Here is a 26,282-nt window from a genome sequence, read left to right as displayed (position 1 = left end):
GAAGTCTTTTAATGCTCAAGTCTTTGCAGAACTCTCCCATAAAGATTCATTCACATGGCTATGAAAAGACAGAGATAATACTGGATACACAATACCCAACTAACTTGATAGACAACAAAAATATAGTCATTGCTTTCCTTCTCATCAAAACAAGGCACTCATGGCTGATTCATCACCTACTTGGGCTCTGGGATGAATCAAATTTGGTCTTCCACATTCAATTGCAATGCTACATCTGTTAAACTATTGAGAAGTTCAGCTGATGTCCTTGAGAAAAGGACACCTCCTATTCTGGTAATACTGCAATTTTTTCTCTAAATCTGAAGTTTCAGAAAGTCTGGGGTGACAAAGAATATAACTGCATGTTGGCTGAATAGGTTTAATTAAAAAATAATCCTACACATTTACCTAGGCTTTGTGAAAGATTAAAGGCTAAATGTAAAAGTAAGAAGCAGAAAAATAATTTGGAACCCAGTCCTGTACTGAAAGACTGATAAGAGCTTAAAATCATATTCTTAAAAAAAAATAAAAAATAAGAAAAAAATAAATAAAAAAAATAAATTTTATTATCTATCTCAAGAATTCTTCCACATGCAAGTATTCATATCTCGCTCCTGGTGCCCAAGACAAACAGGTATACAATGTCTACAATTAAGGATCAACACAAACAAGACAGCATAAACAGGTTCTGCTTCAGAATTCAGTGTTCACTTTTAACTTCTGAATTTCCTATTGCAGGGAGATTCAGGTGGCCCTCTGACATTTGAACACAGGGACAAATGGTTTTTGGTTGGTGTAACATCATTTGGCTACAAGTGTGCACTTTCCAAACGACCAGGAGTGTATGTTCGAGTCACCATGTTTGTGGACTGGATCAAAGACATTATCTATTAGCATGATATTATTAAATGATAAAAATAGAACTTCAAGGTTGAAAATAAGCCATTAGATAATGATGTAAACTAGACAGGCATTTCAACCTCACAATTAGAGAAACTGAATAAATATTTAAATTTCAGGGAGGAAAACATTACTAATTGAGAACTCCATTACCAATTGAGAGTAATATTCCAAAACAGATGCTATGATTTTGTTAACAAACAGTTTTATCATTTTACTTTTTCTATGAGACCAGGAGGAAACGGTTTCTTTGAACATGAGTGTATTAAATGCACAGTGAAGGGCTTTACAAACCATGGGCAGTAAAATAAAAGAAGTTTGTAAATTGCAAATGCTTTTTTGAAAAATGGTCTAGATTGTTAATTCCAGGCCAAACAATACACGTTTTTATGTTTTACACTGTATTTTTCAATGTATATTTCCATTCCAATGAATAGTCAACTCTTCTCAGTAATCTCACCACTCATCAAAACAAAGGTATGTTATCTGTTTAAACTGGGCTCCTGGAATTTCTTGTTTTGTCTATTACAAAAAGCTCTGGAATGAGATTTATGGATTTTGCACAAAGACTGATCATATATCATGCTGCTTTCTAATGAATAAATTGAATGTAAGCCAAAAGTTCTCTCTTGTGTAATGTGTTGGAATTAATAAGAGTTAAATAAGGATTGAACATAGCTTTTTAGTTTTCTTTTTAGGAAAGTGCTTTGGCAATTAGTCAAGCATTTATAGATATGCACTTGTGTACATCCAAGCAGAGACTCGCAATACTACAACATCCTCTTACAAACAGTAATGTCTTTTAAAAACATCTGACAATAATGAGTACCAGCTATTTCTAGTGAATAAAAGGTAATAGAGTTCCTTCAATATGCTTCTCTGTACTGGCGACTTTAAATACTGAGTTCGTGCTTTGTTTAAAAACTATCATGATAGCCCATTACAACATTCCGAAAAGGAAAGAATATGATGGTTGACTTCATCTTCTTGAGCTCTTTTCTAAGTAGGTTTCTATTAAAATATAAACATCTATTTGTTGAAATGCCTTAAATGCAATCATGTTTTAATGTTTGTGTAATATGATGCATTTCATTTATTTCTGGTTTAGACTAGTGTAGGATATTTAATATATTAATTCCAAAGTACTACATGAAAATACAAAATGCATTCTAACTCATTGTGTATATATAAGTACAGATACACACATAGATGTATGATTTTTTAAGGAGCTCCCACACTTGGTGCTTACAACACTAAATGCAGATATGAAGTGCTTGGAACAAAAGGCTAGCTTACAAACACAGGTTGGCAGTCATTGATAAAATAAATAACAAGTCCCAAACTGTTTTCAGGTCTTCATAAGCGTTAGAGGACTAGGCCCAAACCAAAATGTTTATCAACACATCTGTGACCACAAGGAAGACAGACAGCTGTAATTAAGCCAGAAAGAAAATAAAAGGTATTTTAGACACCTTTTTGCATATAAACAATGCAGCTTTTAACATTAAAATGTCAAAGCTGTTAATCCTAGGTTTCATGGTGGACTATTGCTTCTCCTGTTACTCTCCTTCACTTGAAAAGAGCCACTGAAAATCAAGTGCATTTTGCCACCAGTGTAAATTGATTTGGTGAGGTGCTCCTACCCATGGCAGGGAGGTTGGAACAAGATGATCTTAAGGTCCTTTCCAACAGTAATATATTTCTATATGCACATATTTTTGGTTCGGAAAATGCAAAGCATAAATGTATTCTGAGGTTTACATTAATAAATCATCCCATCAGAATAAAAAATTTCTTATTATAAACTGGCATAGAAATTTGTATGTAATATAGACTAGTATGACTAAAAATATTTTTTTTATTTCATCTAACTTATGTCTATATAAAAATAACATAACAACCACATTCTAGCCTTCGTTCAACATCCATGACTTCAGTGGCTTGCACATTAACTTGCGGAGAAACCAGTCATTACTGGTTTGGAACATGTGGGCTGCATGGATTATTTTCCAGTCGCTCTTCCAAAATGCTTTGAAAGAGAGATCAGAAGCTTGATACTGACTTACACTTGCTTGCACCCAAAAAGGTTAAAAGATTAAAGAAGGAATCAAGTTGCTCTCTCAAATGATTCTTGCAAAATAGAAAAATAATAAAAATTCTCTTCCCATGAGAAAATAGGGGTGGTGGGAGTATAAAGTTTGTAAAATACCAGAGTGAAGCCATGCCACCCATCTGAGGACTAGCTATGGTTTACTGTTCATCCTTCTGTTCCTTGCCTCACCTACTGCTGTCATTTGGAAGAGATTCAGAGAAGGGAATGTGTTAAAGGGAGTTAATCCTTCAAGACCATAAAAAAGAGCTAAGTTTTTTACCACAAATGTTCCCAGGAAAGATGAATCTCTTGTCCTCACTTGACTTAAGCAACACTTAAAAAATAAATAAATAGATATAAAACCAGTTCTGATCTTGGTACAGAATCATAGTATTTTCTCTCTATTTACAATCACTACAAAAGAAATTGAAGTAGGGGACTGAGCAAAGAAGTTGTGAGTGATTGGAAAAACTACAGAATACTTGAAGTAGTAATAGCAATACTTAAACTGAATACAGAAGACAGCTTCTTCAAAAAGCAAGTTAAAACAGGGCATAACAGTAACTTTAAAATGCTTCCAAAAGCACTTCAGCAATAGCATGAATACCATTAGTCTTACTGGCATTGAGCTTTACTTTTTTTTTTTTTCTTTACGCAGAGAAATTGATACACATTTGTCTCTGAAGTCAAAGCTGTGATCAGCATCAGCTAGTACAGCTTAGGCAATCCAAACAGCAATACAGTTTTGCTTCTGTTTGTCTCTCCCCAACTTCCACCCAGTGTCAGTTTTGAATCTGTGTTAATGTAAAACCAGCTGGCTTGAACTTGTGCTCTTGAACTCCTGCTGCAACTGCAGAAGACCTCTTAATTTGCTGCTATAGTACCAGACTGTCACCAACAAATCAGCCAGAGTGCTATTGCTGCCACCCCAAGATCTGCTCCTAATGACTAGTAAAACCTCTCTTACGGCTCAGAAAGCTCTTAAAGAACCAAAGAGAATGGACATTAGTAATGTTAATAATAATTCTTAAAACCTTCCGTGCATCAAGGTTACCTTTAAATCTGTCTGTCAATTAACATAATTAACACTTTTCTAGCTAAGTCTCAGTAATGTTTGAATCAATCTATTAGTACCATGTCCAAGAACATCCATTTGTCTTCTTCGATCCAACTTTACATTATTCCTAACAAACTATTAGCTGTATTTAAATGAACCTTAATGTCTTTTTCACATAGATTTACTCAAACAAGTAATTTTCATCTTAAACTCATGTCCATTGTGATTTTTCTTTTCTTTTGTAAAAGTAAAAAGCATTTTACTTAAATAACAACTAATGGCTGTCTTCAAAGGACACCTCATTAATGAGGTATCACTTGTCAAGTTATTTATGTTAACCCTGGGCCACTATGTCAAAAAGTTACAGACATTCTCTGAATTCATTATATGACATCAAGTGACTTTCATGAATCCTTAATGTTGCCACATCAGATTGTTATCACAACATGGTGGCTACCTCTGCTAGCGGCCATATTAATACTTAATAATTTGTGTCCCTGAGGCTCAAAAACTGTGTTAAGTGTGCAAATAAATACTAAACAAATATTTTGTATCAAACATTTATGCAAAGATAAATAATTGTTACACTGTAAAATTGTCAGTTCCATTTACAGTACATCATCTAGGTTACAATGCATGAAAGACTAAAGGAAACAAAGGGTCTGTTTAACTACAAACAGTCTTAAAACTGATATACATTGTAGATATTTCCCCATAAAAACTTCAAACACTCTGTTCATTTCATTGCTCACAACTAGCTAACTTACATCTCTTAGCAAAATAAACACATACCCTTTATTTAGCATGGCATATTTCGTTACTGAATCAATAATCAAACATTATATAAAAATGATTTGCCTCAAGGGGGAGCTTACAGTTCATTCTTGTAGATCCTTTGCATTTTCAAGCCATTCCAAGCTAATGTTCTTTGACAACATAATACAGCCTGACTGCAGAATGTTATTTTTGCTTTGTTTTCAGTCAGTAAGTCATTATACCTCCATGCTACTGTCCTTCCTAGGCGTCTTTGAAATCCATAGTGTGGACTGGTTTGGACTGGTTTTTGTTCTTCCTTTACTGAAAAAGAAAAGATAAAGTATTTTCAGTGCATGCATGTCTTTGCAGTCCTGATTCCGGTTTGCGATCAAACCTGGGTATTCCACCCCCTATTTGGAGGACATCTTTGTTGCTTTCATTGCATAGGTTCCCCATGCGGGAACAACAAAAGGGTCATGCCCATGCTGCACCCAGCATAGCACCATCGTGGTGGGTTAAGGTAAGCAACTATTACCAAAGTTAGCAGACCACCCTTCTCAGCTGCGCTGCTCCCAGGAACAGAACTGACATGTCACATTTGGGTTTTTCAGTGCATGTTCAACCACACTTACTCATACATGGTGATCTTCTCACAAGATGGTTGCAGACACTATTTGACCAGGGTGGTGGAAGGCTGGGCACTTCCCTGTTCTGAGGGGTGTACGTGGGACAGTAGCACGCGAACCCACACTGGATGTGCCAAGGGTGCAGCCCACCCACCCCAGGGAGCTACAGCAACCCTGCGCATTCACATCGTGGAGCTGCACACCATGACTGCGGTACGCTCATGGGTTCCAGTGCATACTGGTACAGCTTCCTTCAGGGCTTGACCTAGCTTCTAATGAAGTAATGGCACATGAATCAGACTTCTGGCAATGAATGACTGGTAGAAAGCTTTCTTAGGCCAGTTTTCATTCAAAACTGTCAATAGTAGTTTCTGTGTTTGTTTGTTTGGGGTTTTTTAATTAAAAAAAGATTAAACTATTTACAAAATTACTTGCTCTGCAATACTGCAAAAGTGTTCACTCTAGCCTTTACAGGGAGCCCTGAAGTACTCTGTAAACTGACGCTAGTCTTTCCATATGTCTAGCATCCCTGCTGTGACAAGTACATCACACCCTTTCCCCTCACTTAGAGGGTAGGTGACAGTGCACTGCAGTCTACTGAAGATGCTCTTTGTGAGCAACTGCAGCTGTATTTCAATCAAAATCTTTTAGTCTCTGGCCAGAATATTTCACAGTGATTTCTTTTTCCCTAATTAAATAAAAACCAGAGGAGAAGAAGTAGCTCTATATAATTCTGTAGGATGTAAACCTGAGAGTCAAGATCCCAGCAGTCTTACACATTCAGTTTTACTCCTTTTGCTGGTTGTAAACGTGAGTCTGAGTTGATTTTAAATATACTTTGAGGGAACTGGACAGAACAGTAATTTCTAGTCCCCCCACACTTACCTCTGAAGCCCTACAAAGTAATGCATTAAGTACCTGAGCCCATTGGAGTAATTGAAAAAACTCCATTGGTTTCAGTGGACTTTAGATCAGGCCACAATGCTATAAACAAAGCAATTGCAATGAATTAAGTAGTTTCCGCACTTCTTTCTTTATGAAACAAATTCACTACTTCCTTCCAGACCAATACAGCAAAAGCAGGCATACTGTGTAGATTAATGATTAAATGCTTTGAATGGAGATTCCTTGCCACATTGCAGGAACAGTTTCTAAATACCTTGGATCAGAACTTTAGCTGTACAAAATGAGTTTATCTTCAGCAAACCTACACTGATTTTCAACAGCTATACATACGGTTCAGAAAATAGGTTTTAGTAAGAAAGGTAAGGAAGATGCAATAAATAGCTTGATTATATTGCTGCTTTGACCATAAAATGCAATCATAAAACTGAGAAATATACCAGGTTGGAATTTAAACTTTCTGCAAGGCATTCAGATGATAATGGAGATGGGTCTTTGAAGCAGTTTCTCCTTGCTTCCCTGGAAGAAATGAAAGGGAGAGCATCTAAGAATGAATGAGCTGATCATTTCTACTAGCTACAGGGGTGATGTTTTGCTTTGCCTTATTACTACCCTTTAAGAGCCCAACACTAGGCAAAATTAGTCATGACCTTTCAAGCTAGGCATGTCCTGGTTGGCCATGGATTGTGGCTTTCAGAGGAAAGGTCACCATGTTGTGGAAGCCTAAAAAAGAATGAGAAGTCAGGTTCATTTTGACAGTTGGGGATCCCTCCTTTCCCAGCAGGACAAAATCCCTTTCCTAAAGCTCTATAGCATCCAGCTGATAAGTTCAAGTGCCTCTTTTTTTTTATTTGCTTTTTGCCCAAGAACTGGGCATCTGTGGTGAACCAAAATGATTGACAAGGTAGGTTATACATGGAAATAGTACTGAAAACAGATGGGAAAATATTTTTTTTAAAAAAACAAAGTTCTCTCTCAACAGATAAAAACCAAAATACTTCATTTCCAGTGATACCAGAATATCATCTTTTGACTTAAATGAATTTTAAAGTAAATTTTGTTTATCTTTAATTAAAAACTCTGGTGCAACCCAAAATGAAAACTTGGAAGGGAGGGGGAATGCACACATTAAAAAATCCACAACCACAAACCAAACCTGGTTTGATTTTAAGAATTTTCTCTCTGATTTTTGTACCATTTGATCTACCAAACTAATCAGCTAACAGAAAACATGCAATTTTCAAAGCTGAATTTCCAGTATGTGTCATAAAATTTTTAAGTCTTAGAAGTTTAGTTTAATTACTTCTGGATGACCTGCTATAGCATCAAATAGGCCTGATCAAAGCCCAGTGAAGTCAACACTACTATTTCTATTGATTTCAGTGGGCCATAACTCTCACTGTTTTCCCAGGAAGAGTTGAAAGCTGAACCTTTTCTGGGGAGAGAAGGAGCTGCCAGAAAAGGTATGAACATGTATGTCATACTTACCAAGAAATCCAGGTCCACGGTTATAATGGTTCCAGATTTAGAATACTTAAATAATTTCTGCTGTTATACATATGATTCCTTTACTACTCTTTTTCCTTTGAGTTTCTGGCCTTCTACAGCCCCAGTGTTGAGGGGGCATGCTTTCACAAGCATAAATTTGACTGCCATAAAACACGTTGGAAAGTGCACATTTTCTCCTCTTCTTTATAGGAAAGTGCATAAAATAAAGACACAATCTAGTTTATGAAGGAGACCTCATAACATCTTTTCTTTACAATTACTTATTCCAAACAGACACATTACTAAGGAGTGCTGTGATCACTATACCCTCATAAAGATACAAGATGACCTGACATCTAGAGTGTTTTTTCACCCAAAATGTGTTTCAGCTGTTTACAGAAAATACTAAATAAAAAGCACACAGAAAAAAAAAAGACTAAAAGTAAGGAGGAAACTTTATTTTCTGATTTCCTAAAAAAAGTGATATTGTATTCCTTACTAATATTCCTGCTCTTCAAGAAGAACAGTTTGTGAATCTTGCTATTTTGCCAAAGAGGTGTTTATCCATAAAATATATTTCAGTTTAGACTTTTCTGGATTATATTACCTTGAGAATGCTTCTGGAAAAAAAATCTGCAGCATAAAAAGCACCCTTGAAAGTTTCAGAAAGATGAGTTCAGAGGAAAAAAAATATGTTATCGTATCTTGGTATATTATATTTTGAGAAAGAGAAAAAGAATTTTAAAGCATGAATCAATACGTATCCTGTTTCATAAGCTGAAGTGTTTCCTATATATATCTGTTTGATATTTCATCTATGTACACATATATATTTACACATTTTCTTTGGCAGACACATTATGTACAAAGGAGTTGCACTGGTGTGTGGCTCAAAACATATTTTTGCTTTTTGTTTTCAATTTGTCTGCTCCAGTGGTCCATCTGTTTTTCGTATGGTATGCACACTGAAACAACATTAAGCAGCTGCAGGCCCCTTAGGTTTATCCTTGGAACAAACTGGACTTTAGGTCAAAGTGAGGTGAGTCCTTGAGTTTACCCTGTGTCAGTGAGGACCCCACCGCTATTTCCCACAGCCCAGACGCTCTATCGGTTGCAGTCATGGTGGAAGAGGGTAAGTAAAAGTGCTGGTAGTAGCTCAGCCTATCAAATGTTCAGCAAAGATATCTTCTTCAGAAACAGGTAAAGTCCTAATGGCAATATACTTTGAGAACATGGAACTATTTCAGCATTTTGTAGAAAAGCCTGAAGGTGAATATTAATCTGTAACAGCAGTAAACTACTTGGATTTTAATAGATTAAAAGATGCTTATTTGCATATTTGGGGACAGATGTAAGCAGCCTTTCAGTATGAATAGCTTGCCAATGGAAACATGAATTCTGTGATATAAAACTATTATGGATTAATATATTTTACCTTTTATGAAGCATCTGGAAACAGCAAGTCCCAAAAGCCACCAGTATCAACAGCAGTAGTGGTATAGTGGGTATTACAACATAAATTAGATTTGGAATTATACCTACAAGACAAAAGTTCTCATTAATGCCTCCCATGTTGAAATACTCTTAACCATGTGAGTAAAACTCTGGAGTAAAGTATCAGAAATATATTAAACAAAAGAACATTTATACGTTCCTTCGAAACCATAACTTGGCACTATCAAGAATAAAACAGTACTCCTTCAGTGACATGCAAAACATATCTTAAGGAAACATTAACTCTGACGTTTTCAATATGCATCCATGAAAGACTTCCAATTTTGTAATTGAAAATTCAAGTATTTTAAGAGTATATTTCACAGCCTATTATTTTTACAGTCCACATATCTGTCTACTCAGCTGCCCTTACATGTTGGATTCCCACCCATGCAGGACCACAAGAGGAATAAACCCTGCTCTTGTCTCTCTACTCCCCTTGACTAACATACACTAACATCCCTGCTCTCCTTGACTAACATACACTCTCCTTGACTAACTAGGAGAGAGCTAAAGCCAGGGCTCTATAGGTCCCTGGACAAAAGGAGTGGGAAATGGTCCAAACTGAGACTGTTATCTGCCTGCAATAGATGATGAGGTCTGCAACTGCCAAAAGGACCATTTTTCAATAACTAATATGCCCATGTTTAACAGTATACATATAACGTGCAAATTGTGGAGACTTTCTTACACATTGTCCTGTTTGAACATATTTTCACTAGCAAGACTAAATCTGAATGTTCAGGTTGGTTTTGTTTGAGTCTTTGCATGGTTTTTATAGATATCGTTATTGATTTCAAAATACAGCTCATCAGTATATCCATTCCTCTGGAGTTACAAATAATGGGAAACTGGCTCATATCCAACCAACCAGTGTGAAAATGGAGCATCACCTTTCCCTAATCCCATGGTGTAATCCCGTAAAATCCTGAGTAGCTCCTTAGAGATATTCAACTCCTTGAATTAAGGCCATGCTGTAACTCTTGAAACTCAGGACTCCACTCAGGACAGAAATTGCTAAATAAAGTAGCTAGGAGCATTACAGCAAGGCTCCTAGGCAGTGGATATCCACTCTCAAAATACCAAGTGTCATCTCTGATAGAAATTTCAGCAAGGCACTTATGTCCTCTTAGCATGTGGTGTTCCTTAAAACACAGGGTACTTGGGATAGGTACGGCACAATGCCTACCCTGCAGATAACTTAAAAATTCATGCCCTGTTAGGAAAGATTAATTTGTGCCTTTTTTTGTGAGCCTTGGTTATCAGATATAAAAGATAATAGATGCACTGTATGTTTGTCACACATGCTGGGGAAGAGGCGGGGAGGAGATGGAGAGGCAAAGTACTGGTTACGACAGCCCAGAAGGAGATGCCCCATAGCTGGGTGAATACTAGTGAAATCTTGGATCTTGACAGAGACTAACCAGGTCAGAAACAATAGTGCAGATTTCAAGGACTGCTAGACTGTAGCTTTATATCAAAGTAAGCAGAGACACGGAAATGATCTGTTTCCACAGTTACAAAGATGACTGATTAAAACTCTTGAAATGTTATTCAAGAGTGTACATTTTCAGGGCATTTTCTGGGGAAATAGACGACTTCTTCCCCCCTGACAATAATGGAAATTGTCAAATATTAATTTAACTGAGTCCACTGTTAATATTTTTACCAGAATACTAAACTCATATGATCACATTACCTGTTTCAGTAGCAATAACATGATACTGATCTTCTGGTTTGCTTGTGTCATAAGGATTTCCTGATGGCACTGTTGGAAAAATATCTGAAAATGATACCAGATATTTTAGTGAGTAAAAAATATGGCTTTTATGTTGTTAAATAAATTAATAGTAATTACATCTTAATTTAAATTGGAAAAGCAATATTTTTTTTTAAACTGCTGGATATAAACACATAAACATCATTTTATTGCAAAACTGGGAGTACATCTGGAACAAGAATTATGAGCAGTGCTATTCTGAACACCAGCCATATATTTGTTGATATTGCCCTCTAAAGGATTCATTTTTCCTATGTTCTAGTTCTAAACTATGGGCTGTAAAACTTGAGTAATTGAGGTTCTTGTAAGCTATCACTGTAAGTATGTATTTACCATTGCAATTCAACTTAATGTTTCAAAATTTCTTACCGTAATCTGGCTCCGCTCTGTCTCTTAACTCTTTTTCTAAGACAGTATCTGTTAAATCGATATTGAAATGGAAAGTTGAAGCGTGAAAACTGCTTGTATTAAGACAGATATTTTCATTATGTTGCATGCAGTATCACAGAAATAGATACATTCCCCAAATCAATAATTGCTTAATTCTTCAGCATTTAATCTGCTTACCAAACACTTATCTGCAAACTAGTGCCACATCACTTCTAGTTCATACTTTTGTGCTCCTTAGAAAATAACTATAGCTTATTCTGGTTCCAATTCTTGGTCACCTGTGCTAGGTTGCTGATTAAATCAATCTCTTAATTTCTTGTGCTGAATAAAACTCCTAACATATTCAAAGTTTCATCTGTGCAGACAATCCTAAAACAGTATAGGAAAAGAAGTGTTCTTAATTAATACTTAAATCTTATTCACATTTCCAAAATAATGCTTACAGAATGTTGGCTAGGAAGCAAAACATAGCAGCACAGGTTTGTGAGGTTAAATGTCATCTTCGTGCAGCTTGGGTTTGCAATAGGTGGCCGAAAATACAAATCATGGGCAATTGGTTCTAATACATTATATAAGGAAATTAAATCACAGAAGATAAATGATCCTATCATTTCTTGTAATGCATCAGAAACTGGAGAACCAATTGATGTCTTTGAGCTATATTACAGAGGCTTGCAAGTTTACTGATGGCTATTGTTACAACTAAAAGTTTACAAAGGCAACAGAATTCATTACTTCATATTGGGCATACCATTGAAAACTGAATGACTGTTTCAGTACCATTCCTTTATCATAGGATTATATTAACATAATAGTGCTATGAGCTTGCAGTTCCAAGTGTCCTGATAAACATAGAATGCTGGGAGAAATCAAGGAAGCAATAAAGACTACTAGAACAAAGACAATTATTTCATCTACTCTGGTAAGAACTGACTATATTTGGCCATATACAAAGGAAGATATCAAAATACCACAAAGAACTGAGTTGCTGGCTCTAGACAGCAGAAGAGGAGGTGAATTTTTTATTTGGTTATATAATCAAGCCTACAGGAGCTGGTCAAGAACTAACAGTGGTTGCAATTACCAACCTATAATTAAATTTAAGATTGATGAATGATTAATATGATTTAAAGCCAGACTGAACATTGCAACAGTAAATGCTGTCAAGGGACTATAAGAAAGGCTTAGAAAAATCTAGTTGCTACTCAGTAAGACTGCCTAATGAGCACTGCTCTTCAGCTTCCTACCAATACAACTAGATGCAATTTAATCATGGTCACTTACAACCTCTGTTTTGGCCTGTGCCTGGTATACTGTATACTCAAAATGGACAGAAAAGCTGTGAAAAATAATATACTCAGGTAACAAAGTGAAAATCAACATGCATGTAGCACTTTCATACTCCTAGTAAAATGGATGCATTTAGTACTGCAAATGGTTGACACTGAAGCCATTACAGTAATTTGGGGCAAGGGAAAAAAGTCACTTGTAAGTCTCACTAGGGTTTATATAGGAAATTACATTTGCTTACAAATATTATGGAACTTTCTTCAGGCAGTGAATGGGAAACCATGTACCTACTTATATATATTAATGCACCCCTCCATGTGATAAAAAAATAAATTTCTAGAGAACAGTCTGTTTTGCTAAAGAGCAGAAATTCCAGCAACTTGAGAAATAAATAGCTACAATTCAGTAGTACTGTATTTAGCTGCATAACAATGCCAGTCATAATAATCTACCTATATGTTGTTTGCCTTATATGTGTCATTACACCCTCGCAATCTACTTATGCATAGTGAAAGAAATAAAAATTTATTTTCATTGTTTCTTTTATCACTTGGTTTTCTGCAAATCCAAAATACCTGACATTTTTTTGAGGTTGTGAAAGCAATAGAAAAACACAATTATTTGTCATATCTCAACCAGAATGGTAAGTAACTTGTTATTACAGGATGATTAATTCATTTAAATTTGTTTGGTTTTAAAGATATGAAATATACTTGAAACTGAGCCCTTTAGTTAGTCAAACCTGTATTTTCTGATATAAAAATGCCATTAGTTTAACAGCCTAAAGCATTTTAATTGTGTTTTTATTCAAAAAAATTGTGGTCAGTTGCAAAAGTAATAAATTGCATATGTCACAGTTCCTTGAATGGCCTATGTGACTAAGATAATTATCGATTACCATAAGATAGTGACAGTCACTAGTAACATATTTGGGTGATGGGGGTAAAATGTGTAGGTATATCAAGCCTTCCAAGTATTTAATAGTTACTTGCACTATTAATTACTGTTAATATCTTCATTAAGATATTAGACTATGAGAAAGCTATCTACCCACCAAAATTCGAGGAAGAAAATAGCCTGGACCTCTACAGACAGATCTCTACAGAGAGTGTGATTATTGCTAGATCACGAGCATAGAGAAAGCAGGTATGAAACTGCAGAATTATATAGGTCAAATCACTGCTAAGGGTAGGATTTCACATGAATTCTGACTTTCAGCTCAATTTTTTAAAAGCAGACACAGTATAAATTATTTGAAAATATTTTCATGATCCTGCTGATAAACATGTTTTAATTTACTGTACCACCAAAAGTAGAAACTATTTCAGGCCCAGCTTGAAAGTTTACTTTTCAGGTCCTTCTGTTTGCACATAGTTCTAGTTTATAGTTCACATTTCCTCTAATGACATATACAGAACCCATGTCACGCCTGCAAGTACAGCCAAACTGCCTAAGATCTGGCTTTTTCTGTCACCATCTCAACTAGTGTGCATCTGCTTTTCATATCTATGAAATGCATGCATGAATGCAGAATTTTCTTCCCGCTGTTCAGAACTTCATTCCTTTAGCCAAAACATTTTGAAACAAACGTTAAGTTGAAACAAACAAATTACATTACAAACGTAAGTTGGTATAAAATAACGAAAGTCTGCACCTACAAGGACAATGTCTTTTTCTTCCTCATTTTTTTTTTTTTTTTTTTTACAGTAGGACCAAAAGATGTCTTGCTCATCCTACTTGACAGCAAGAAAGGGAAGGAGAAAATGGCCAGTTAAATCACTCTGTGGAGAATAAAATAACTAGTGAATGAGTTACAGCAAAGTAAACCTGGGAATGCATGATAGTGAAGAAAACTTTGAAACATTCTAATTGGGTTCAGATAGGTTTGTTTAAATTATCACTAGATTTTACATATTATATCCCCTGTTAATGCTAGCTCAGGCACCCGCACACCAAAGGAATCAGTACAACAGGCCACAAGACATTCCCTCACAAAAAAGAGCAATTGTTTTTCTAAGAAAGTGTCCCACCTGTGAAATATAACTTTAGTTTCACCTACCTGGACCATACTTGCAGATAAAATTGTGCTTCATGTTACATCTATCATCATTCCATTGATAAAGGTATGGCCCTCCCAGACCAGGGTTTGCAGTTGGCTGATGATACATCACAACACAGGCTTCACTTCCACAGGAAGGTTCATCTGTATACCAATTTCTAGCAGTACACAAAGACAAACTTTCAAATTTTGACAGTAAAGTTCATCAGGACACCAAGGAAAGGAGATTACATCAGAGAAGATGTGCCAGCCCCAGTGGCTCAATCCTCTTCCAAGATATGCTGCATTTCCTCTGTGAAAGGAGTTTACAGCCTGGGCTCCACATCTCTGAATTTTAAAAACCAAAAGCTCTGTCCAGTCAAAGCACCTCTGCAGAAATAACACCCTGCTGCTCTGCTGTTTTTCTTCTTATCTGACTCTCTTAAATGGCCCATTGTCCCAAGTCCTGTGAACTGCTGCTACTCTGGCCTTTGGCTTACTCAGGAAATTAAAGGCTTTTCAAAACACAGGGCAGAAACAGAGCAATTTACAGTAAGTAACATGCACAATTTACTTGGTGGCTGACACCCTGATTCAAGGTGGCCAGTCTTGCACAATTTGTCTTCCTGCTTTCAGACTGCATCCTGAAGACCCTGTGTGTAGCAGAAAAAACTCCAAAAGCCTTTCAGAGGCAAACCCATGAGATGTGAGTAAAGAGAATTGTAGGCTGAAGCAGCATTATGACATACTTTCACCACTTCAAATTCAAAACCCTGGTTGCCAGCTCCCCTTTATCTGGAGAAGTCAAGGAGGGATGCCACTAACTTTGTGGGGCAGCAAGTCTATAAGCTTCTTTCTAGAAGACTTGACTTGCTAGGCATTTCACTCTCCCTTTTGTTCCATGAAACCTTCTTAATAAGCAGTTTTACACACTTACCTGAATGGTGAAATACTTCCATCAGCCCACTGGTAGAGGTCAGGGCAAGCACTTGAGGTGGCTTGTCCATCACTGCTTCTCCACAACCCAATCCAGAAATCACCATCAGAAATCCCAGCGCCTGATTTAGTGAGGTTTTGCAACATGTGTTCTATTAGTTGCTGTTCAGCTTCACTTTCCAAGCTCAGTAAAGACCCACCATCAAATTCACAAGCTTGGCGGGCCTCCTGAAAGCCCACACGTCTAGACAAGTCCTGGAAATAAGCTAACTTGTAACAAGAACGCTTGAAGTCACCATAGCACACCTTTTGACCTGAAAAATATAAATAGGAGAGTGTTTAGAGCATAGTAACAAATTTCACAACTGGGGAAAAAATAATTATATATATATATATATATATAGCACAACATGTATACAGTGATGGAGGACAGTAGGTTTTTTCTTATGACCCTGTCTGAAAGGACTTATGACAGCAACACTGCTGAAAAATTCAGCTTCAATTTAAATTGCAAATATCATACCGTTCACAGAAATCCATGGCTTTCTTCCCAAGGCCTGTGAAAGGCACTAAAGACTCCCACTAACTTCTAGAAAAATATTCTCTACTTTAATGACTGTACCATCAGGCCCCTCTGTTAAAGTAAGTATCTGTTTGAAGGGTATTTTCTTAACTATTTCATATTAATGGACCAACTCCACTTTTATTTGATCAGAAAAAAAGTACTTAAATTTCCCAATTTTAGTGGCATCGAGAAGCTAGCAGTTTCTTGATTTTGGTACCTAATCTTGAGAGGCTGTATTCAGGAGGACCTCACAGCTACTCTTTGCTATCATGTCTCTAAGGCTGCATGGAACCAGAGTGTCTGCCCCTGTAAGCTATCTGGTCAATGGCTTTCTAAGTGAAAAAAAGAATACAAAGAAACAAAATGTACAGGCACAAACCAAACAGGAAAACATAACAGAAGAAAAAAAACAAACAAACAAAAAACCAAACAAAAAACCAACAAACAAAAAAACACCTCCACCCCCCACCCAAAAGAAAAAAAAAAAAAAAAGAAAAAGAAAAAACCTCATCAGACACACTAATTGGTGGGCTATCAAGAAACTGAAGACAAACAGGATTTTGCAGCTTGATAAGGATGTTCAGGGTTTGGTGGGACTATGCAGTCTACTGAGAGGCTATGCAGAGTTAGGGAGTGGGGAAGAACAAAGCAGGAATAGAGAGAAAGGGGCCAGTCACATGGGTATGTGTCTGGATGCTCATCTTCCCTAGGGACAACCCATCTCTGCCAGCTGATGAGGAGGAGAGGATTTGGCTGTCTGCTTATGTGGGATCCTCACCTGAGTGCTGTTGAAGGCAGCACCTTGTCTGTGCAATCTGTGTGGTGCCTGTGCATCTGGCTCTGTGATACCTGCTCAGCTTTGCTACTGGTTGAACCAGCAAATGCAAAAGCAGCATCCACATTCCTCAGCTCAGGGGGGAGCCTGGGTATGATGGTGAGCACCAGCAGCCAGACAGGAGGGAGTCCTGGGACTGGAGGTGCTGGAAGAGGCAGCCACACTCTTAACATCCCTTAACACAGCAAACAACTCCAGATACTAGTAGCTATGACAATACTGGGCACCGTAAAGAAGCCCTGTGATGCTTTCAGAAAGCAGTAGATCTACTGCATTCACACCAGTTTCCCCTTGCCTTTCAGAGTTATGTCTGTAGAAAGAATCAAAAGCCAAATGAGGAAGTAATGTTTATTCCTTCCAGTTCTTTGGATGAGAAAGACACATGCCTTTTTCCCAAAAAGGAAAAAATATCATAATCTTCAACTAGTGGGAGTCTCTAGAGTTTATTCAACATATACAAGATGTGGAATGAACAAACTCACCTATCAGCTGCAACTGAACTGCAGTATGTTTATTTAGAGACAGGGAAGGGTTCTAAATGCAAGGAAATAAGCTAACTATCAAGTAAAATCAAGTTTTTTCAGGATGCAAACTTGTCATTAGAGAAGTAGAAGAGTTTCTTTTGTAAACCAAGAATTACTAAAAGATAGCAAAGTAATAGGAACTATCAGGCATTATCTAGATTACTTAGAAACCAACAAATTTTATCATTTGACTGGGAAATTCAGCAAGGACAGTATGTTTTCATACAATGTCAGGTTTGCATTTGAAAGTCTTGCATTCATCCCCCATTCCTAAGCAAACCAGAACTAACCATTCCTAAGCAATACAGAACTCATGCAAATAACCCTTTGACTTTACTTTTGAAGGGGTTTTACCCTGCTTTACCTTGAAATTAAAAAAAAAAAAAGTAAAAATAAATATAGAAATAATTTGAGAAGTAATTTGTCACTGGGAAACAGCAGCATCATCCTATAGCTTAAGCTGTACTTAAGCTTTTTAAGCCAATGTTTTCTATACATAAAGAATAAACATAGAAGTGGAAAAAAAAATCCTAAAAGACACAATAAAGTTAATTCTTCTTGCTTCAGTGTTGCTTCATTTTTGTAACTAATGATGAGTAGTATACTTGCCACAGCAGGCTGCACAGAGCACAAGACTTGACTGAAGAGTTCTCTGTATTCGCACAGAGCATAGTTTCAAGAATTTGCAGAGAATAAGGAGATTGTATCAGAGCTGCATGAATATAGGAACATAAAAACAAGATTAGCTAATGGCTTTTAGCTAAATCTGAAAGTAACTCTTATTTTGGGCACCCTTTTTATCATGGAAAGCTTAACTATAGGGGCAGTAGGGATAAACTATATTTAGTTTTCTAGTGGTTTCTACAATTCTTGTAATCTATCAGCAAGTTTGCTGATGACACTAAGCTGGGAGGAGTGGCTGACACGCCAGAAGGCTGTGCTGCCATCCAGCGAGACCTGGACAGGCTGGAGAGTTGGGCAGGGAATAACTTGATGAAATATAACAAAGGAAAGTGTAGAGTCCTGCATCTGGGCAGGAACAACCCCAGGTTCCAGTATAGGTTGGGGAATGACCTGTTAGAGAGCAGTGTAGGGGAGAGGGACCTGGGGGTCCTAGTGGACGACAGGGTGACCATGAGCCGACACTGTGCCCTTGTGGCCAAGAAGGCCAATGGCATCCTGGGGTGTATTAGAAGGGGGGTGGTTAGTAGGTCGAGAGAGGTCCTCCTTCCCCTCTACTCTGCCCTGGTAAGACCTCATCTGGAATACTGTGTCCAGTTCTGGGCCCCTCAGTTCAAGAAGGACAGGGACCTGCTGGAGAGAGTCCAGCACAGGGCAACTAGAGATGATTAAGGGAGTGGAGCATCTCCCTTATGAGGAAAGACTGAGGGAGCTGGGTCTCTATAGTTTGGAGAAGAGGAGATTGAGGGGTGACCTTATTAGTGTATATAAATATATAAAGGGGGAGTGTCACGAGGATGGAGCCAGGCTCTTCTCAGTGGCAAACAATGATAGGACAAGGGAAAATGGGTACAAACTGGAACACTTAAGTGGAACATTGGTTCCACTTAAACTTGAGAAGAAACTTCTTCTCAGTGAGGGTGACAGAACACTGGAACAGGCTGCCCAGAGAGGTTGTGGAGTCTCCTTCTCTGGAGACATTCAAAACCCGCCTGGACACGTTCCTGTGTAACCTTATCTAGGTGTTCCTGCTCCGGCAGGGGGATTGGACTAGATGACCTTTTGAGGTCCCTTCCAATCTCTCGCATACTGTGATACTGTGAATCTTGCTGAAAAAAAAGAACAAAAAAAAATCTCTGAAACCCATTCTTTATGATACCCTATTAAAGTTCACCTGGGAGAATGTCAGTAAGAAAAGTGTCTTTACCACCTCATTCTTACATAGGCTTGGCAGACAGATATCTGAAGAGTCACTTATAGGTAGTTAGTCTGCCAAAATAACACAGGAACAAGAATAAACTAATGTAAGGACAAGTTTGTACCACACATAACCATGGAAAAGCCAGGATCTGAGATCAGGAAGACAGCACCTATTTGGACTTCCTCTGAAAATGTCCTAACAATGTTCTGTATGTCCCAGATCCTTTCCTGCCATTTTCTTTTGTCCATATAGGCTAAAGTCTTGCTATCAACGAATAACTTCACCAGGGACTGTGGCAGTAGGGTTTAAACTGAAACAGGGAAGCTCAGGTTAGATATAAGGAAGAAGTTCTTCACTGTAAAGGTGGTGAGGTGCTGGAAGAGGTTGCCCAAAGAACTGGTAAATGCTCCATCCCTGGCAGTGTTCAACACCAGGTTGGACAAAGCCTTGGGTGACATGGTCTAATGTGAGGTGTCCCTATCCATGGCAGGAGAGTTGGGACTACATGACCTTAAGGTCCTTTCCAAACCAAACCATTTTATGTTTTTATGAGTCTAATGTAGTAAAAGCCATAGTCTTAGCTGAAGAATCAAAGGAAGACCCTTTGCTAGAGATGTATATAAAACAATGGATTTCTCCATAAGACTTATTTAAACAAAAAGAAAAATATCCCCATTATCAAAGAAACAAAGTGATAACAAAACACTCAAAAGTAGTAGGTGCAAGAATGAAAGCTGCATGTGAAATCACAGCTCATTCACTTCATCTATAATGCTGCAATTCCAATTTTGTTAACATGATCATTTATTTTCCCCAGGACCTCTGTCTCATTGACAGGATAGAGAGCACAGTGAAGATGGAGCTGACCAACATTTTTATCTTCTCCACAGGGTGAGTGACAATGGCTTATTGCCAGAGTACACATAACAATGCAAACATCCAAAGGATAGCACTGAATTATGTATGACACTAATTGCTTACAAGGAAAAGGGACCACACCTCTCCATGTAACTAAAAATTGGCTTCAGAACATTAATTCAAGATTTGTATGCAGATTTATGGAGAATGCTTTATCCACTGCCATGTTCTTTTTATCTCCCAGGCAATTTTTAGAAATAAACTCTTTCAATTCCTTTTATTCTGTACGCACACTCCTCCTTGACACCAAGTAATAAGTTATGAGGAAACTCAAAGTATCCCTGTCATGCGTTCAGTTATGCAGGAATGCTCAATCCACTGAGATGAGTGGGCTGGCCACTACCTATCTCAGTTTCTGTGCTTGCCTCCAACTCATGGGAAAATAGCTAGTTTTCCATCCATAACACACACAGCCACAGAGAGACTCATGTTGCCAAATGACATGTGCTGTTTGAGCTGCTGTAAGGCTTTTGTCCATAAGCCATAAGTTATGCTGTATACTGGTCTGGTATGGAAGTTGCACTGGTGTTAAGGCTCAACTCCCATCACTCACACCAAGCTGAGGAAACCACGTGGGACTGTATAGAGCAGGGAGGAGTACAGGCACTTGTGATGTACAATGGCAGCAGAGCTGCTCAATAGGTGTCACTGCTTGTCACTGAATGCAGATGTGAAGGCCCAAACTCTAAAATCAAGTATTTCAAAGAGAAAGAATTGAACAAGTGAGTATTTGCATACAATCTAACTCCTAAATTACTTCTCTCAGTTGCTGCTCTCTATGCCTGCGGCAACAGAAATTATTTCCTTCTTAGAGGCTGGTCACTTGTGCAAGAATATACCTCTACAAAACAACAGAGACACCAGCAAGAAACCAAGAAACATTTGGCATTAATCCAGTGTGAATTAGTATGTGATGCAGAGTAGTAAGCTTTCTGGAAGAAGCTGTGATTTTCTTTCTGTTCTACTTAATTTAGTCCCCGTGTTTAGGCAGTGACCTAGTCTGAATCTTTTCTTTCTTCTTTTGAAGGGGACTTTCATCTGCTGTAGCAGAGCTAGTTCAATGTGTTAATGGAAATCTGCAGTTGTGCCTTAATAGCTGGCAAATCAGTTGACATTTTAGTGCTCTTCTCGGAACACGTTGAGATGTCAAGTTTCCAAGCTTCATTTTTTACAGCTTTCTTGCACTACTGATTTCTAAACTACAAAGCAGAAATAATTTGGCAATGAAAAATGACATAATGGACCACACTGTACAGTAGACAAGCTAAGTATGGAAACATTTACTATTAACTATTTTACCTTCTAACATCTTGCAGCAGACAAGACTCCAGCATTAATTCTAATGCAACATTCGCTATTTCAACTAAATAAATTGAATTTGTTTTTTCCTGTCACAATTTAATAGAAATTATGTTTGTAAGCCAGTCTATTATTAGAATGAATCAGGCTAAGATACTATACAATGGGAATAAATATTAGCAAGTTAGGCATTTACAACCCATCCACAAAATCTGCCCTGTGATGCTTGAGATGGAAGAAAACATGAAGGAAAACAATGTTTCACCACAGGTTATCCAGAAATGAAAATGCATGTTATTATATTTACTCCTCGCTTCAGCACAAACCCAAAAATTTAGTTTTGTAAGATCTAATTCTTACTGTCTTTCCTGCTTCCAAAACTGCAAGTTTGGATCTCCCCAGTGTACTTAATGGAAATGTCTCTGGGTTTGTTCTTTCTATCCCTCCTGTGAACACCAGCCATACAACACAGCTTTGGTCATTTCCCTCAGCCTTAGCAGCTCTAGCTGCCTACTGCAGAGAACCTGATCTGGCTGAAAACCCCTTGCATTTACTTTGTCTCACCATCCAATTAGCTGAAGAAAGCAAGTGTACTCTAGGAAATGCTAGCTACAATTTCCATCTATACGAATTAGTTTTCATCTTTGCATGTCACAGAGCTGCTTCATACTGTTTTGATATCAACATTAAAGCAAAGATAGCTTTTAGCTGAAATACTAGATACTTGGTTAAAACATTTCTGCAGGAAGAAAAAAAAATCTTTCAAGAAAAGGAGAAATAAGCAAATTCTCAGCTACTATTTCAATCAATTATGTCTCCATTGTGTTTTAATAATGATGCTTCATTAAACAGAAATAATAGGTTCTTTAGTCTGTCTTGGCAGAAGTTATAACAAAATGTCATTTCAAAGCAAAATTACTGATAAAACATCCAGGCTCAAAGACTCATCTCCCTAAGAGCATCAGGCTCAATCCTAACCACTGCATCCCCAAGGTCCATGGAGGCACAAAGGCTATCTTGAGTAACACACATGATTCAGCTGAAAGTTTTGAACATGTCAGATAGACGATAAGCTCCCTGCTGCTAAATCCCATCCTTCTTCCTCTTTAACTTCATAAAATAACCAATGGTCCAGAGTCTGCTACCATTAGCATCCACCTAGATTAGAGGGGAATAGCTGCTGCATGTGCAATGCATATGTGAAGAAATAAGGAATGCACAAATGTAGGAAAGTCCATTATGTCTTCACACTGCAACTTTCTTCTTCTCAAGATAAAGGGTTCAGCAGAAAACAGAGAAGCATTTGGTACAAAGAAATGTGAAATATTTAACACTAACCAGAGTCCCAAAGGCCAGCATAATGCTGATGGAGGCCTCTGAAAATAAAGTAACAAAATAAAAATAGGAGGGCTTAAGTGAAAGTGATCATGAAATAATAGTAAGACAGAAATCTATGTGAATTAACCAAAATTTTCCACTGGCCAGATATTTCTCTGCTTGCATTATGATAATTATTCTCTGCTTGCCTTGGTGTTGGGCTTGTGTGGTGACACTGACCTCCGAGGCTGTATAACCAACACACAGGACACTGGGCACAATTTGTTTACACCTGCCTCTGTGTCACTGGGTGCTCCATGCCAAGGCCCAGTAATGCACTTCAGAACATGGTCAGTAAGAGGCTAAAAGATATTACATTTTCCTAATCACATTTTGATTCAAAGCTGATGCATCTTGTCAATTGACCTTTGTATCATCCAGTCAGATTTTATGAGTTCAGCTGCTGATCATGTTTTGCTATATTATGTTACTGCAGTTGATGTTCTACTGCATCATATTTGTATCCAGCTACTGAATTTAATTTGGTTTTTCTGATGATTCATATGAGTTTAAAAAAAAAACTACTGTGGTAAGATTTCATAATTATATTGCCTTCAATTATGACAAAAGCAAATTGCCATCTTCTGTACCAAAATTTGTAATACTGAGACACATCATTCTCCAGTTGAGTCAATATTCAAATCACAGATGTTGCTCAGCTCACGCTTCTGAGCAGCTTAAGGAATTCTGTGTGTTCACAAATTTGCCATTCAGATACAAACTGGTATACAGATCTTATGTTAGCCTGTATCTATCTGTACTAATATCTTCATAGCTAACTCTTCCATACCTTAATTTTTTTTTTTTTTCCTCCCAAACTCCTAAAAACCAAGCCCGGACAGACAAGATACATTTGTTATCAATTTCGACTTTTTCTGGATTAGAGGTTATGCTCAATTGTCATATCAGTTTCTTTGAAGCTATTTTTTTTTTTGTGAAAAACATTCAAAGGTTTCAAGTCCCTTTTAAGAGCTTAGATAAAATAACTGATGACCAAATTTGCCTATTAAGTAGCTTTATTTCAGGTATACATGTGTAGAGACAGACAACCTGTATGCATCGTATCATACAGTCATTATCATGTAGACAATGTCTAAGATGGTTTAAGAGGCTGGCTCCAAACTCTCTTAAGCAAAACTCATCCACAGCCAGACTTCTTACAATACTTGACATAAGGGAGACCCTTTCTTGATAAATTCTTAGGAATTAACATGTAAAAATTATAGATGTATAGACAGCATGTGTGAAATCAGAGGTAAAAGGCAAATTCTTTGTATTATCTCTGTCACAGGCCAGATAAACTATCTTTAGCTATTAACCATTCATATCTTGTGAATTAGCAAAGATTACGATAGAGGTCTTCAGACACCAGCCAAACAACCATCTCTAGGATTCATGCAACTCTTGCAGAGAAAACAGGGCATGATGGAAGTTTTAAGTAAAAAGAAAGTACTGCATTAAACCATTCATACATAGATTTAGTAGTCATTCAGAATATGAAGCTACACAAGAAGCATGTCCCAGTCCAGTCTGTTTTCTTTCTCTTTTGCCATGGGAATCGATTTTCACTTTTTTTTTTTCTGAAATAGAGCAAATTTTCACCCCTGTATGTTGGTCTTTACTAGCTAGTTATGCTGTTGTGTTTCCAAGTGCTTTTGAGGACAAGTAGTTGTCTTGGTTATTTCTGAATCACAGCTGTTCTCAATAGATCCAGGACAGCTACATTTTTACAAAAACCAAGTGATCAGAAAGGGAAGCCTGTTTGTAAAGGAGCATTGGGCAGTGCTAATTTAAATGTTAAAGAATATCGCTGATCACTAACACCTAGATTTTGCCATCTGGTTGAATGCAAATGCAATTAAAATGAAATCTTATAGCTTCCCTGCATATTGGTGCAAGATAGTTGGCTACTAAAATAAATGGCTAAAAAAATTACATATAAACACTGATGACGAGTACTGAACTAAATAGATTCTTTTGGTGGAGGTTTGTTAAAGACTCCATGTGCTCAGAACCTGCACTGTTCTAGTCTTGGGAAGATGCAAGCCAGGAATCCTTCTCTTGCAAAACACAGGTAAGCTTTTTGTTATGTTGAATAAAGTGCTGGGAGGATTTGTCTTCCCCAGAGCAGACAAGTTTGTCTGGTTTTTTAAAATCAGGGATGTGGTGTTTCAGATAAAGGCTTGTTCTTGATGTGCTGGCAACTTGAATACCTGCCCACATGAAAAGCTGCCATCTTCACCAAGCAGTGATAGGATTATTCAGTCATTTAACAAAGAAAATAATACACACATTTACTTTTTAGTTAGCTTCTCATCCCTGGCACACATGGCAGGGATCTCAGGCCAATGATAATGGAGCTGTAAAGAAGTAGCTTGATGTCTAAATCTCATTAGAGGTTAATCAACACTTCGACATCCATAATTACCCTTCCAGGAAAACATACAATTTCAATTAGGTAAATCAATACAGGGTGTTTTCAACTGGAAAATAAATATTCATTTTTATGAAACCGTTCTAGTCACTGATTCAAGTGATAGTTCAGTATCAAAAAAAACCCAGAAAAAAAACAAAACACCAACTACCAAGTGTTTCCCAAGTACTAGTTTTTTTCTCCCCAGTCAGATCAGTAAAACCATGACAGTTTTCCTTTCTTCTACGTGAAAAATACCCACTTATTGGCAGCAGCTCCATTTCAGGTATCTAGCACATCATAAATTTAAAGCCTGAAATCCATTTAGCTTTTCCTTAATTGCAGTTTTCCATTCTTCTGATCATGTGAACTTTACTGGTATATATATATCACAGGGCTGATCATGGCAGAGAGCCACTTGTTTTTATAAGGGGCCAGTCCACTACTGCACTGTCCTAGGGGTTCATGAAAAATGCCAACATAGCTGCTAAGACAACACCCTAAGAACAGCAATCTGCCTTCTCTTTTCCCATATTAAAAAGAAACCCAGACTGGTGTCAGAGCTATATTTTTCTCCTGTCTTTGCATGGTCTAGCAACATTGTCACTGTGAGCAATGCAAGCTCCTTAGCATTGGCATCCTCAGAGATGATAGACTTGCGTTTCAACGTGGTACAATCTGCATCTTCTCAACTTGCAAGAGGAAAAAAGTCACCATGA

The 26,282-nt window shown here is 37.4% G+C and overlaps 2 protein-coding genes across 5 annotated transcripts in view; one reads left to right on the top strand and one right to left on the bottom strand.

Annotated features, from left to right (window-relative positions):
• The window catches only part of TMPRSS15 (transmembrane serine protease 15), a 56,908-nt gene extending 55,703 nt beyond the window's left edge, over positions 1-1,205 (top strand). The window contains exon 28 of the mRNA XM_061366716.1: positions 739-1,205. Within this exon, the coding sequence (XP_061222700.1) occupies positions 739-894 (156 nt within the window). The 3' untranslated portion in view covers positions 895-1,205. The remainder of the gene's footprint in view (positions 1-738) is intronic.
• A 3,388-nt stretch (positions 1,206-4,593) lies between these two features.
• Positions 4,594-26,282, bottom strand: part of CHODL (chondrolectin) — a 27,602-nt gene continuing 5,913 nt past the window's right edge. The window contains exons 2-8 of one of the 4 annotated variants that reach the window (XM_061366714.1): positions 15,752-16,064; positions 14,836-14,993; positions 11,466-11,513; positions 11,016-11,099; positions 9,258-9,360; positions 6,985-7,057; positions 4,594-5,126 (exon numbers count right to left, since the gene is read on the bottom strand). In XM_061366714.1, coding sequence (XP_061222698.1) covers positions 6,988-7,057; positions 9,258-9,360; positions 11,016-11,099; positions 11,466-11,513; positions 14,836-14,993; positions 15,752-16,064 — 776 coding nt within the window. In that variant the 3' untranslated portion in view covers positions 4,594-5,126; positions 6,985-6,987. Of the gene's footprint in view, positions 5,127-6,774; positions 6,854-6,984; positions 7,058-9,257; positions 9,361-11,015; positions 11,100-11,465; positions 11,514-14,835; positions 14,994-15,751; positions 16,065-26,282 lie in introns of those variants that run through there. The other 3 variants (XM_061366713.1, XM_061366715.1, XM_061366712.1) reach the window with 3 other exon arrangements.

The sequence above is a fragment of the Neopsephotus bourkii genome, unplaced genomic scaffold (genome assembly GCF_033783945.1).
Source record: "Neopsephotus bourkii isolate Nb327-2 ecotype Australia unplaced genomic scaffold, CSIRO-AGI_Nbou_v1 NB_1350, whole genome shotgun sequence".
In the NCBI taxonomy this organism is placed as follows: domain Eukaryota; kingdom Metazoa; phylum Chordata; class Aves; order Psittaciformes; family Psittacidae; genus Neopsephotus; species Neopsephotus bourkii.
The sequence above is the reverse complement of the archived record's forward strand: the minus strand, read 5'-3'. Positions and strand labels throughout refer to the sequence as shown.